Source organism: Aulonocara sp. 'chitande type north' Nkhata Bay, linkage group LG7 (genome assembly GCF_057382095.1).
Source record: "Aulonocara sp. 'chitande type north' Nkhata Bay isolate Kocher_YH1m ecotype deep benthic linkage group LG7, A_spYH_male_GT1.1, whole genome shotgun sequence".
Classification (NCBI taxonomy): Eukaryota; Metazoa; Chordata; class Actinopteri; order Cichliformes; family Cichlidae; genus Aulonocara; species Aulonocara sp. 'chitande type north' Nkhata Bay.
Window position 1 is genome coordinate 17,292,149 of NC_141350.1, and position 13,460 is coordinate 17,305,608.

At 41.1% G+C, this 13,460-nt stretch overlaps 1 protein-coding gene across 4 annotated transcripts in view; it reads right to left on the reverse strand.

Annotated features, from left to right (window-relative positions):
- LOC147324931 (CUGBP Elav-like family member 2) overlaps nt 1–9,609 on the reverse strand; it is a 31,557-nt gene extending 21,948 nt beyond the window's left edge. For 2 of the 4 annotated variants that reach the window (XR_015130244.1, XM_086299115.1), the window contains exon 1: nt 9,401–9,608. Coding sequence is in view for 3 of the 4 variants with exons in the window: in XM_086299115.1 (XP_086155241.1) it covers nt 9,401–9,513 (113 nt within the window). In the remaining variant the exon portion in view is untranslated. Of the gene's footprint in view, nt 1–6,817; nt 7,374–9,400 lie in introns of those variants that run through there. The other 2 variants (XM_086299116.1, XM_086299118.1) reach the window with 2 other exon arrangements.
- Nucleotides 9,610–13,460: the final 3,851 nt, after the last annotated feature.

Genomic DNA, 13,460 nt, shown 5'->3' on the forward strand with positions numbered 1-13,460 from the left:
ATTACCTTGTTTTAATACTGACTGAAAGCCAAAGAAAACAGTAACTGGAGTTAAAATTTGATTCATTGGGCAGCTACAGCGTCAAAAATAAAAACGCTTTTAAATGTAGATTTTACAAGGATGTGCCATTTTACAACTTACAAATGGTAAATAGCTCTGAATTTGTCAGAGCACCCAGAAGAAGATCATCTATCTTAAGCTGCTCTTTAACCATGTTGTGGACAGAGACAGGTGCAGACACAGATGAGTGGTTATTCCTGTTATACTCCTTTGAAGTCCACAAGAAATATGGATGAAGGGTAAACGCAAAGTTGATGCAATGCCACGTACAAAGAGCAAGAGCCACGCGCTCACCTTATGATGACAAAATCTACAGCAAACACCATTATCTACAGCATATCTACATAAGCAGCTGTGTTTTCCCACTTATTGATCACATCATCCAGCCTGCTTTAGATTACAAAGTGTCAACCTGAACACTGACCACCCCAAGATCAAAAGTTTCTCAGGCTCATTGTACATTTTGATTTGTGTGAATTGCCAAAACTCAAGTTTTTTCAAAGCTACTGCAATTTGGGTGGTGCAGCTGTCAGCCTGCTGCAAAGCTTTTGACAGTTTTGAAGATTTTGGCAAATTAAACAACTTGTTTAACATGCACTGTTGCCACACAGTTTTAAAACAAGTTGGTTGTTGATAGAAGGGGGGAAAAAAAACAACATTTTTTCCCACTTCTGATTGTGTTGCACAGCTTTAGATTGTGAAAACGGGAAACAATCTTTGTTTGCCGTCTCAAGGTTGCAGCTCAAGTGTAAATTGCACCTATGACGCCATCATCTTTGCCGTTATCTGTGTGTTTGTTGAGACAAGCAGAGGCTGAGCTGAATTTCACTAAAATTTATCAAGTTCAAAACATGCAATATAAGACAACGTTGTGGGTGTTGTTGACTTTGTCATGTAGTGATCCCAAGCCTCAGCAGGTGGACCACCTCAGGTATGTTGTGTGGAAAAATTTAATCAAACTGGGACAAGACTAAATTCAAAGTCCTTCACTGTATATATTCATTTTATTTAATTTACCAAGTACAAAGTTTTATTTTTCTTCTCAGAGTCAAGTTTCTATTTTGATGCCTTTTCAGACATGGTTTCGGTTTTTGGCTGTAACTATAATAAGCTAGTTATGTCAGACACTTAAACATTGTATTAAACTATTAGACCTACACAAAATGTCGATACTTTACTCCAAGTGTACCGGTTAAAATAAATACTGCAATTGATTCTGTCAGTACCGCCCAGCTCCGCTCCCAGCACCACCTGCCAGAGTATTCCCAGACGGCAGTGATGAAGTCTTTTGCTGAGCTTCCACAAACAGCCCTGCGTTGTGGCAGCTCGTCGCGCTCCAAGACACCCTGCAGCAGCTGACGAGCCATCCAGAGCCACGGCAGTTGCATGCCCACTGCTGCGCCACCCATAAAAACAGGTGATTTATCTAGACCATGTGTCTGTCCTGTTGGTGAGCTCTGACCGCGCAAGTATGCCAGCGACACCTTTTCCTGTGCCCATAATAGAAGGCCAGCCAATTTGCCTGGTTATACTCGTGGTTGTGGACATTACTCATTCCGAAACCCTCAGGAGGGTCACAGCAACACCAAATGTCACATGATGTAGAGTTTTTTCCCCCCCACCATTGCTGATGGAAACCAATCTCACTACCTGCTATTATCAATCATTAAAAATAAATACCAGCTAGCATTTTATCATTACTAGAAAATCACTAACGTGGTACATTCAATGTCAAACTATCACAATGTTGCTTTAATAAAAATATTGATCAAGTCTTACTAAAGACATGTTACAAATTGCCATGAGTCTCTTCCCGTTTAAATGACAGACCAAACTCATTTCATCACCTGGTAATCAGCAGCATGCCACTTTAATACTTTATTGGGGATGAAATAAAGTCAAGGTTCACACAAAGAACATGCTGCTTCAAAGAAAAGAGAGAAATCAGTCGACTGAAACAGCTGTTTGCTAGTAATACCCTTAAAGAAAAAAAAAAATCGTGAGCCGTTTTTTCCTTTTAGGAAACCAGTGGCCTTATAAGCTGATTCAATGAGACACAGAATGCCTCTAATGCCTCAGTAATATCTCTGACAGCTGTCAAGTAGAACAAAGTCTCTCTCTCTCTCTCTCTCGCTCAACTCCATTTATTTTCCCTAACACTAGAAAAAAAAAAAGAAAAAAAAAAAAAAAAGGCAGAATATTCTTTGATAGCTTCAATAAAGTATAATGAGCCTGGGGGAAAAAAAATAAAAAAAACTCCTGACAGCTTGAAGATGCAACTTAAAAGACTGGCCACAGACAACAGGATTTACAGAATAACTGTTGTTATCAAAAATCAATGCAACTCCTTGTTTTTGGTCCCAAACAAACAAAAAATTGTTTTACAACTTCAAGGCAGAAACAGGAGAACTGTGTGTCATTTGATTTCCATACCAAGTGGCTGACCTAATCAGCACACTGTGGTTCTGATGAGAAAATTATTGAAATCTTTTTTTTCCTCCTGGCATTAACTCCAATTCATCTCAAAATGGCCTAATTTCATTGTTGCATTTGCCCTGATGAAGACGGACGTGTTCAATCAGCCTCTGAGTGGGCTGCGTGTTAACAGACGGCCAGCATCTGATGACAAGGCCCGCCCCATTAGCTACATAATCACACCAAGAGTCCCCAGCGGTTATAGATGGTGATGCTAAAGTAAAGCTTGCATGAACAGTCAAAACGAGCAACTACAAACTCTCCTCAGTTAGTGTCAGACAGAGCGTCAGCAATTAGTCTCAAGTGAAGAGACCAACAGCCAACTAAATGCAGCAATCAAGCACAATCAATTTGCCTGAATGTGGTGACTTACTCTGACATTCATTACACTAACCTGTAACAGAAAACAGAACAGCTTTGATTGAGATAAAACTCGTTTTAATTATCCAACCTGTTCTTTTTTCTTTTCTTTTTAAATTATCATCATCAAAATAGAGCATAGAAGGTCGAACACAAATGCACTGCTACTACTGATGTTCCTGCTTACGTGGGATGGGGAATTACCCGTTCAGGGTTCTTCCTTGTTCAAAATGGGCCTCTGAGGAGGAGCATGTAAGCTCAACCGTTCCACATATAGATAAGGCATTGTTACCTTTGCTGGGACAAGACTATCTTCCTGTTATTTCTAGCTATCTGATAAACAGTTACCAAAAGCCCATAACTGAAATGTGTGTACATCAAAAGCACACATGTCAGATTAGTTACAGAATATAGTCACATCAATTTCAGTGGTTAGATCAGGTCACTGACAGTCCGAGTACAACTGCTCATTTTTTAAATTAAAATACTGCTAAAGCTTGGGAGAAAGGTGCCAGCGTTTGTCAGGGCTGTCCCGAGATGTCGGAACATGTCTGAAATAACAGATATTTGCCTTGGTACCAGAAATGCTAGTCTGCTTAACTCAGCTTTAGCTTATTTATGTACAAACTAGCCAGACGTCTTTTTGTCCCACACTTTAATAAGTCCTCCTTTTGGTTTTAAGAAATTTAGTCAGTGTGATAAGATAAGATAACCTTTATTAGTCCCACACGTGGGAAATTTGTTTTGTCACAGCAGGAAGTGGACAGTGCAAAAGTTATGAAGCAAAAATTAGAATACAATAAGAATAAATACAGTACACACAACTGTACAGAATAGAATAAAATACTATATACAGTAGAATAAAATATACAATAAGATAAAAATAGAATACAAATGCTATATACAACTGAGTAAAAATACAACGATGCCAGAAAAGATTATTGCACTTAGTGTTATTGCAATAATTGCGATATTTTCCACCAAAAATAGTTCCACACTAAAAGCTGATCAGATAAATCCATTATTTTTCAATGCTTTACTTTTTCTTTTTTTTAACTGCAACAATAACTGGAGCAACTACTGTACCATTGTGGCCCATACCTTGGTTTGGGGATGGGTGAATACGGCTTTTTTGTGTGTTCTCATGAACTAAAAAACAAAAACAAACCCATACACGCCATTAATGTAAACATTTCCACTTCAGTAATTGTGGAAACGATCTTGAAAAAAAAAAAAAAAAAATCACAGCTTTCACTAGTATGGTTTAACTAATATTAATAGCACTATCGTTGTACAATATTGCAGACGTGTTTCCGTTTCAGTCTCAGTTTCACCCCTACAGGCTCCAATGGAGAGTTTGCAGAAAATACTGCACATTGAAGAAACAATACTTTAAAACAAGGCTTCCAATTATGCACAAAATTCAAACTTGCACTGTGATCACTGATAGATCAATCATTAGCTTATAATTTATCTAAAGCACAGATACTCAATGCTATGCAAAAGATGAGGGTTGTACCAAATGAGGGTTGTAATTCTCAAATGCCTTTAATCTAATCCATTACTCTAACTAATCCCATAGTTTTCTGCTTAAACAGACCTCTTACCTCTTTGTTAATCACTTCAGAGCCAACTACTGATAGAGTCATGGACATAGTGGGTGACTGTGGTCTTATGCAACTCACTCTGTGCCTCAACGTCTTTTGTTTGCAAAGCTTGCAGAAGAATTTGCTCAACCTTCGATCACACCACCCCACAGTGGAGATAGAGGATCTCACTGAGTGTTTTGTGGCTCCAGGACAGACAGGCTTGCAGTTACTGTCATGCTAAGGCAAGCAGCAACAGCAGCAGTAGCAAAAAAAAAAAAAAGAAAAAAAAAAGGAAAAAGTAACAATCCAGATCAGAGTGGTCCTTCTTTTGGCCTTTAACATCTGGCTACAAGGGCATTCATCCACCAGCACCCTGACAGCAAGGAGAGTGAACAATTGGCCCGAGCAGCCATCCAACTCAGCGCCAAGATCAGAGACTTCACACAGATCAACAACTCCCTGACCGCAACAAAAAGGGATCACTGTGACACTTAGCTAACTGACATAGCACTATGGCAGTGTCGGCTGCCAAAGGATCATGCTTAAGCCCCGAAAGCCATTCTCGCTGTCAACAATTAGACAAAAATCAGTCAAGATGCAGTCAACATAGTCACAAAAGACAAACAAAAAGAAGAAGAAAAAAAAAGAAAAAAAAAAGGCTGAACTGGTTATTTCTTATCATATCCGTGGTCATTTTCCTTTGGCACAAGCCCAGAATGGATGGAGGGAAATTTATTTAGTGGGGGAAAACCCCTTACAATATTCACACATTATTTTACACAAGAAAACAGGATATCAAAAAGGTGGAACTACAACGATCACTGTCACATAAATGGCCATTGATCCTCAGTATATCAGTTTAGTTTATATAACACACAAAGCCACAAATGTAAATATTTGCAGTTTACTGGCACGTTTAAAAAGTTTCTAAAAGCTTAAAAGGCCACTTAATATGAAGCGTTTTACAACCCAATCAGCAAATCATTTAGAAATAGTGCAACATTTTAGACTAGAAGCAAAAATATTTTCTTGTTTAATCTTTTTAATTTATAGTTTGCTCTAGAGCAAAAAACAAAAAGCACAACAAGCAAAGGATAACGTGATTAAAACATTTAAAGAATCCTTGTTCAGCTGTTGAGTTTCCTCATTTGTGAGACCATGCAATAACAGCCATTTTGTTGCAAACTACAGAGAGCATTGCTGGAATTGCAAACATTTAAATGTTAAACAGTGTCGTAAAGCAGGCGGTGATTTTGGAAATGTTTTTGTCAAACAGGATTAGCTGACTTTGTGTCGATACTACCTTCGGGGTGGGGAGTTATATATGGACCTCTGTACTTTATAAATACCTTTCCTCCCACTTGTTTATATGCCCCGTCACAAGATTTCCATTAATGGCTCAATAATGTAGCAAACCACGTGTTTTCTATCGTTAAGTCAGCACTCTATAACCAACATGGACGGGAGGAGGGGGGTACAAATGCATGTGAGCTGCAGCTAACCATGTTAGCAGGCTCGGCTGCTAGCAAGAGACACAGGGAGGGACCGGGAGTAAGTGTGCCGTATCCTGCCTGCAAACAGGCTCACGCACGCTGCTGGACTTTAGAAACTGAAGTCACATTAGTAACGGCTTGGCAACGACATATAGTGTTATGGAACTTTAAAGCAACTTCTCACACTTCGTCTGCTAAAAGCGCTTGTTTTCAAAGCCCGACAATTGATCGTCTAAACATCCACCGTTTGTTTCGATCGACCGCACTTCAAATGAGAATTTGATCAGCTGTAACGAAGTAACCCGAAGTCAGAGCAAAAACAAACAACCAAAAAATATGTCTGTGCCATTAATGCAACGTAAAGGGCACAAAATGGGCATCATGTTTATTTATTTGCATATTTTTTTAAAGCTACGTGGTTTCTTTTTCTGGACTGATACTGAACGTGAGATCTCCGGAAGCACATGTCACTTGACTATTGTAGCGCGCCCAAGCGTCGGGTACCGCTGTTAGCAAACTGCGTTTCCACTCAAAGTGACGAGATAAGAGATTAGCAGCAGGGCCACACTTTACTTAACTACAATTTATTGTGGTCACATGCCTGTATTACCCAAGTTAAGCTAGCAACTTAAACTCCAGGTGAGCGTATCCTCACCGCTTGCGTGATTAGCAACGTTAGCATCCCAGTTTGCTCGTTTAGCTAGCGTTAGCTAACTCAACTAGCCCTCAACTGTTTTGTTCGCCTCGCCTGCTTAAAAAAAATAAAAATGCCAGTCTGTGTTTACGATGTTGAAGAGGCGAGGCGAGAACTCGGCACATGTCTTTAGCTGATTTACTTACATTGTGTCGCTCGAAGTCATTAACCGACTTTCGGTGAGAGGGAGGAAATCCAGGTTGTACGCCGAAGTCATGCTCCAAAAAAAAAAAAAAGAACAACACACACAGCGTCTAAACAACGAAAAGCGACGTCCACTCAACTCCTGTGAGACGGCGAGAAGACGAAGCAGAGCAGGTGCTGGGAGGGGGCGTCTTCTTTAAAACTGCAGAGAGGGAGGGAGGGAGATATATAGAGAGAGCGCGAGGGCACCGGTATCCGCCTTATTCCTTCCTTCTTGTTTCTCTCTCTCTCTCGCTGTCTCCGAGCGAAATAAATTCAGGCGAGCCGCCGTCAACACTGCACACCGAGCTGCAGCAAAGCAGAGGCGTGGCCTCGTCAACAAAAGTCCGAAAGACACGCTGCGTGTTGCTCAACAATCTAAATACCCCTATCTAAATGACTGCAATGTCCCTTTAGAGACCACACGTGGTGCCCTATGGAGAGTTTACTAACCTGTTTTCTAGTTTACGATCTTTTATCTGCTCTAGCATCGCCATTGCATTCCAATAATGACCCACATTCTGCAACCCTTTTACAAAAAACAAAAAAACGTATTAATCAGATCATGTCGAGCCTTATTGTGAAATGACTCTATCTGAGAATGAATCAGTGATCTAATAATCACAATTGGTGAGCGATTTAAAATGTTTAAATATAGTATCCAGGCTATTACTATCAATCACACTAATGCCACTCCTGTTTCCATATCTTCCCAGCACTCTAAATTAGGCAACCGGGCCTTTTGTTTTTATTGGATTACTTAAATAAATAAGATTATTTCCAGGTTGTTTATTGCCTTGCACTGCAGATCGGTCCATAAATCAATTCCCAGTCAAAAAGTTAGATGGGTAAAAATGTAGCTGTTCTTGTCTGCCTTCATCCATTCTTCCCTTCAGGGTCATAGGTCATATTCCCCCTTTGTGCTGGACTGTTATCTCCTAGAAGGTGGGGAGAGGGGGGAGGGGGAGCCTATCTTCCTTTGTTGTGCCGGACTTACAAGGTGAGGCCTCTACACGTGGAGGGAAAGGTAAACGGGCCGGGGGGGGAGGTGGACTGTTGTCAAGTGCTGTTTGAGAGACGAGTTGGGGGGCTAGCCTAATTATCAAACCACTCATTACTGCTTCAGCAGCTGCACAGTCCTAAAATATTCTTCATAGTGAGCATTAAGAAACATCCTATTTATGAAATCCTACTTAATCCCTGTATCCATAGCAATTTCAAGGCAACCTGGCACCAGTGTCGGGTCTGCTCTATTAAACAGTGCCTGAAAGAGGCTTGTGTGCATAATGTGATAATGCAAACTCTTTTTCCATAAGTGCGGACGAGCCCACTGTGCAACATGCATCACCTTTAGCTTAAGGGGCTGATATCAAAAGGTACGCTAAACCTCTCTGAAGATTCGGGTTTCATTAAGACGGAGGCATCTGCAGCATCCAACACATTTCAGCTGTGTTGGTATGTACTATTTGTTTTTTCTAAAAAGATGTTTAATAGATTGGATTTTACATGCCTAGTGTCATGTCTAGTTGCTGGCACCTTCTAATACTAGACTGTCTTTCTTAATCTCAGATGATTACTACTCTAATCCTATCATAATCCTCCACATGTGCCATCCTTTTGTTGTTTACATCAAATGTTTTCTCCCTCATGCAGTGGGAGCTGAAGAGCCCACTCACCCAGCATTTAAATGTGCACCTTTTCGTGATAAAAAAAAAAAAGTACAAGGTGTAAAAATAGGCCAGCTTCAACTAAAAACAAAAAAGAGGCCACATCGTGTGTTTTTAAGCAGGACGCCTTTAACTTGAAAGTGCACTTATTCTTAGCTCTGCCTTTCATGAAATCATTTGTCGAATGGCCGACCAGCTGAAGTGCTCTCAAAATGGAGAGAGTGAACTTCATCTTATCTTTCCTTTGCAGAGGAAATCAACTGTTTCAGGATGTACTAAATAAATATAGCGCTGCCTTATCAGTGTAAAGTTCCACTGAATGTATGCAAATGCACATGTAAATGTTTCCTTTTCTTGCATTTAAAGATAATTGATATCTTCAGTTGTGTTTGACTGGCTCAGCACAGTGAGGCCTGGGCAGCTTTCAGCAGACATCCAGTCACTCGTACTGCTCCTCTTCAGTGGGCCGTGCAGTTCGAAGACAAACACCTACATCACTGACACCTCCACCTTTTTTTTAAACATTTATATTTCATGCAAATCTACAATTCCTTGAGGAAGTTTGAAAAAATAAAGAAGGGAGGTACATTTTTATTCAATTTTAGTGATACATCTTTCTTGGGAAGTTGAGGAGACATAAACTATAAAATGCGTTCAATTTAAACATGGCTTCTAGATTCCTGTTTAAAAAGAAAACCATATAGGCGCACCAGAGGAACACTACCCTGCCCACAGGCACACTCTCACAGCATGGGAGAACGACTCAGCTGGAAACAATACATCCTATGACAATATCCAGCCCAGACAAAGAGGCAGTCCAAATACGGGCTGCTCCACAAAAGCTAGCCCAAATTTGAATGAGGGGCCAACCCAACGTACCTCATAGGCAGGTCCTCATTCCTGACTGAGATCCCGGCCGCAGAGGGGGGACAGCGCATGCTGTTGGCATACAGACTCTGCACCAGGGCCAGCTCAGAAGAGTGTTCCAACATCGGTGCTCTGGAAAAATCCACCCGGTGTAACGGACACTTTCTTCTCTTTCCCTCTTTCCTCGGTGTGTCTCTCTCCCTTTCTGTGTCTCCCGCCCACTCTTTCTCCTTGGTTTAGTGCAGCAGAGCGGTGCCCACCCCCTTCGCTGGCTGTGGTGGCTGAAATAATCCTCTCTGACAGCTCATCGTGCGCTAATGCATTGTGCTGCCTGCGGCAGCGCAGTTTGCAGGCTGTAAAGCTGTGTCCACAGCACTCTTCGACTAATTGACACCCATATTAGGGAAACTTCAGAAAATTGGACATGAATGATTTATTCCCATTGTCACACTAGAGGAAATTAGATGAAACATCAACACAGTTGACACAGAATTTCATTCTGTTCCAGTCCTGATTTTGTAGCATGTTTTTTCCCCTTCTTTTTTTGGATTTTGCCATGTAGTTCAGTCAGTGAACTGCTCTAAATAAAAGCCTAAACAAGGCCAACTGGTTGATCAAGCCTAGCATCCTACGCCTGCGCCCACCACAACTCATTTTATCAATAAATGCTCTGTCTGAGCACCTGCAGATACTAGAGATAAACAGTATAACCACTCTCCAGGCAGTGAGAGCATGTGCATATCACACTATGCATGAGTTGTCTGGTTACCGACCTGTTTGTGACAGCGAGAGCGCTTTCTATGACAGCCTGACATCATTACTATAATTGAGTAGATAGAGATAAAGATAGGCTGCCAGAATATAAGCAAACACTTAAGTAAGTGTGGGTACTTGTGAAATAAGGACAGATGACATTACTCCCCTTATTGTCCACTCCAGGTACTGGAGTGTACCTCCAGTACCTGGAGTGTTTGAAGTTCACTGAGCAGCCCAAAACTGTGGTCCTACTGTGTTTTAGATTATAACGCAAACACCGATGCACAAATGACATGTGCCGGTATGTAATTCTACAAAACAAAGGTTCTCCACAGTCGATTTAAAAACCAGAAACCCCAACCATGAGAATTAAGAGCATGTTGAAAAGACCCAGCAGCTTTTTATCAAAAGTGTGTAGTTTTATCATTTGCATGGCACAAAGTTCACTCCACTCTGCTGGGAGCCATCTAGATAGGAAAATGAAGAAGTCAAGGCAGCTTTTTTTTTAAGCTCCTGCACACATTCTCTCGTACTCTCTCAGCCAATGTTTGTGCTGCCATGGACCAATCAGGTGAAATATCTGAAACTAATTTACTGCAATATTCTTTTCACCAAAACCCAGGAGGAACTCAATCTAGGTCTTCCCCTCCCGTAGGTGTTGTGTCCCGCTTGGGTAATATGACATTAAGTAGGAAAGTCATCTGAAACAGGGTCATGCCAGTGTGTGCTGATATCACAGTCGAGTACAGCAGCATGAACGGGCTCTCTGCTTCTTCTGATCGTGGCACAAAATCCTCTTCATCTCAGCCCCGCTCCTTCTGCTGAATATTTTAAACACTTGTGCTGAAATCCAGGCCTTTATGATGCCATGCTGCTTAGCGTGACTAGTCAGAGCCGCCGAGCACGAGGATAACTGAAAGATTTTCTTGCTGCTCTGCTATGAACACCTACAGTAAGCGTACAGTACGATAACGCCTGCGTGCTAATCGCTGACAACTGAAAAGAGGTGACAGAGGTGTAGTAATATGGCATGGGAATGATATATGAAACAAGGAGTATTGCTCTGAAAGGGAGCGTTATTGGGTTTCAGTGCATTTTGCGGCTGAAAAACAAAATGCATTCATGCCTGACATGTACTAAGTTGAATAACAGCACATGGTGAAAGCACTGCAGGTGGCCTGAACAGTGAAAGCAACCTCAACTTTCATTTTTTTTTCTTCTTCTTTTGCCACTTTTGGCCTCCCTCGGGACCATTTGCACAGACAAATTCTGTCTGTGTTTTTGCAGGTTAAAACTGAAACTGTCACAGCTCGGTGAACACTGCTCGAGTGCAAACACCACACGCTGGCAGCATGACTTTAAAGTCACACTTGACACTCAAATTTTCAAACGGTTACAAGCGGGCACAGCTTCCCCCCCCCCCCCCCCCCCCCGGCATCATAACTTGTTTGTTACCTATTCACCACGGTTAAAAATTTTAATATCTAATAATAAGAAATAGAGATTTAGGCCTTTTTTTAATAGCAAAATTCTGTGTTTGCAGGCACTGGGCAATAAAATTTATGATCCAACAGATGCTAGCAACAGGCACTGACAGCAAGAGACCTGACACCATCTTGATGAGGGAAAGAGACACCCAAAACCTGAGTGGAGTTGACGTTTTAGCACCAACAGGCTGAAGGCAGACACTGTTAATGAAATTCCTATTCATATACAGTCTGATCTTTTGATTTTTCCATCTCAACAATCACTTTTTATTTTTTTTTCAGTTTGACTACTTTGATTTTACAGATTTAGCACACATCAGTTCTCCTCCCACAATGACCTGCATGACTGGACGCGCCTGGTGTGATTAAAAACGCCATACCACATTGAAATGTCAGCTTATTTTGCATGGACAGAAGTAATTTTACTTCCCTTTTCTTCTGTCACGCATCATTTTTTCCACTTCCTCTTTCATTCTATGTTATCGGAAGATGTTGAGTAGATTTCCAAATTTGGGAGTAAACAAGAAAGAGAAAGGAGTGGATAAGTAGGAGGAAATATTCGCACGTTTAAAGGTGAATGAGTCAGGTTTGCTTTCTATGTCCACAAAACATCAAGGATTTAAAGATTTATACGCTGTTTGAGTACAGTGTACAAAGCTTCATTTGCAGGAATAATTTGCAGGAATGAGCAATCTGCAGATGGGTACATTTTGGTCATAAAGGGATGGATATGGTCAGCAACAGTTGTCAGGTAAGCATTTAAACAATGTTCAGTGGGAACTAAGGAGTGATGGGTGTACTAAAAAAACATCCCCCTCTCTATTACACCACCATCAGCCTCAACCATTGATACAAGGTGGGATGGATCCATAGTTTCATGTTTGCAGCAGAAGTTGAGAGTCATCAGACTAGATGACCAATGCTCATGGTCTGTGTGAATTGTAGCCTCAGTTTCCTGTTTTTAGCTGACAGGAGTGGGACCCAATGTGGTCTTGTGCTGCTGTAGATCACGTGCTTCAAGTTTTTACTTGTTGTGTGTTCAGAGATGCTCTTCTAATGTGTGTAGCACTTTCTTCTTCACTTAAATTAGGACTGAACTGAAATATTCAGTCTATGAATCAATCGCAGATGCTAAACAGAAATGCTGGGGTATCCACCTCAAAAACACAGCCTTCATTAGCCAACTGCCAGCACAATGCTGAATAAATTTTTTTTAAAACTCACTGAACTCAGACCTCAGAATTTCTCTACGCCCTTTCAAAGGTTTTCATATACTATTACTTTTCTGTAAAATATGACCTGTGCACCAAAATGCCAAGGACAGCACTGGTATTGCTTGTTCCCAGAAATATATGATGCAGAAGCACATTACAGCAGATACGTATGAAGATGTTTCACATCTCAGTATATAAAGTCATTGATGACTGGTAATCCGCTTCTGCTACATATGTTTCCTCCTCCTTCAGAGGCTTCATTGCAACGTTTAATTTCAAAGAATGGAAAAAGTGACACAAGACAAGCAGAGCCCACGTTCTAAAATTACCATCCAATGATAATTCTGCAAAGGATGTTTTACTACCTGCCCCCCCCCCCCAGAAACCCACCTTAATAGCTTCTGAATGGCTGTAAATGTTACTGTCATTTATAGGGTGTCTTACAAGGGACAGTGCTTTTAGAGACGATTTCCTTTCAAGGCATGTTTGAGAAGATCCCAAATGCATTACCTAAGAGAGCAGTTATAGCTTTTTTACATTTATGATGTGGTGGAACACGGTTTGCACGAGGCTGTCTCGTCGTCCACGCCTTATGAGCAGTGCGCCGGTTTCTGT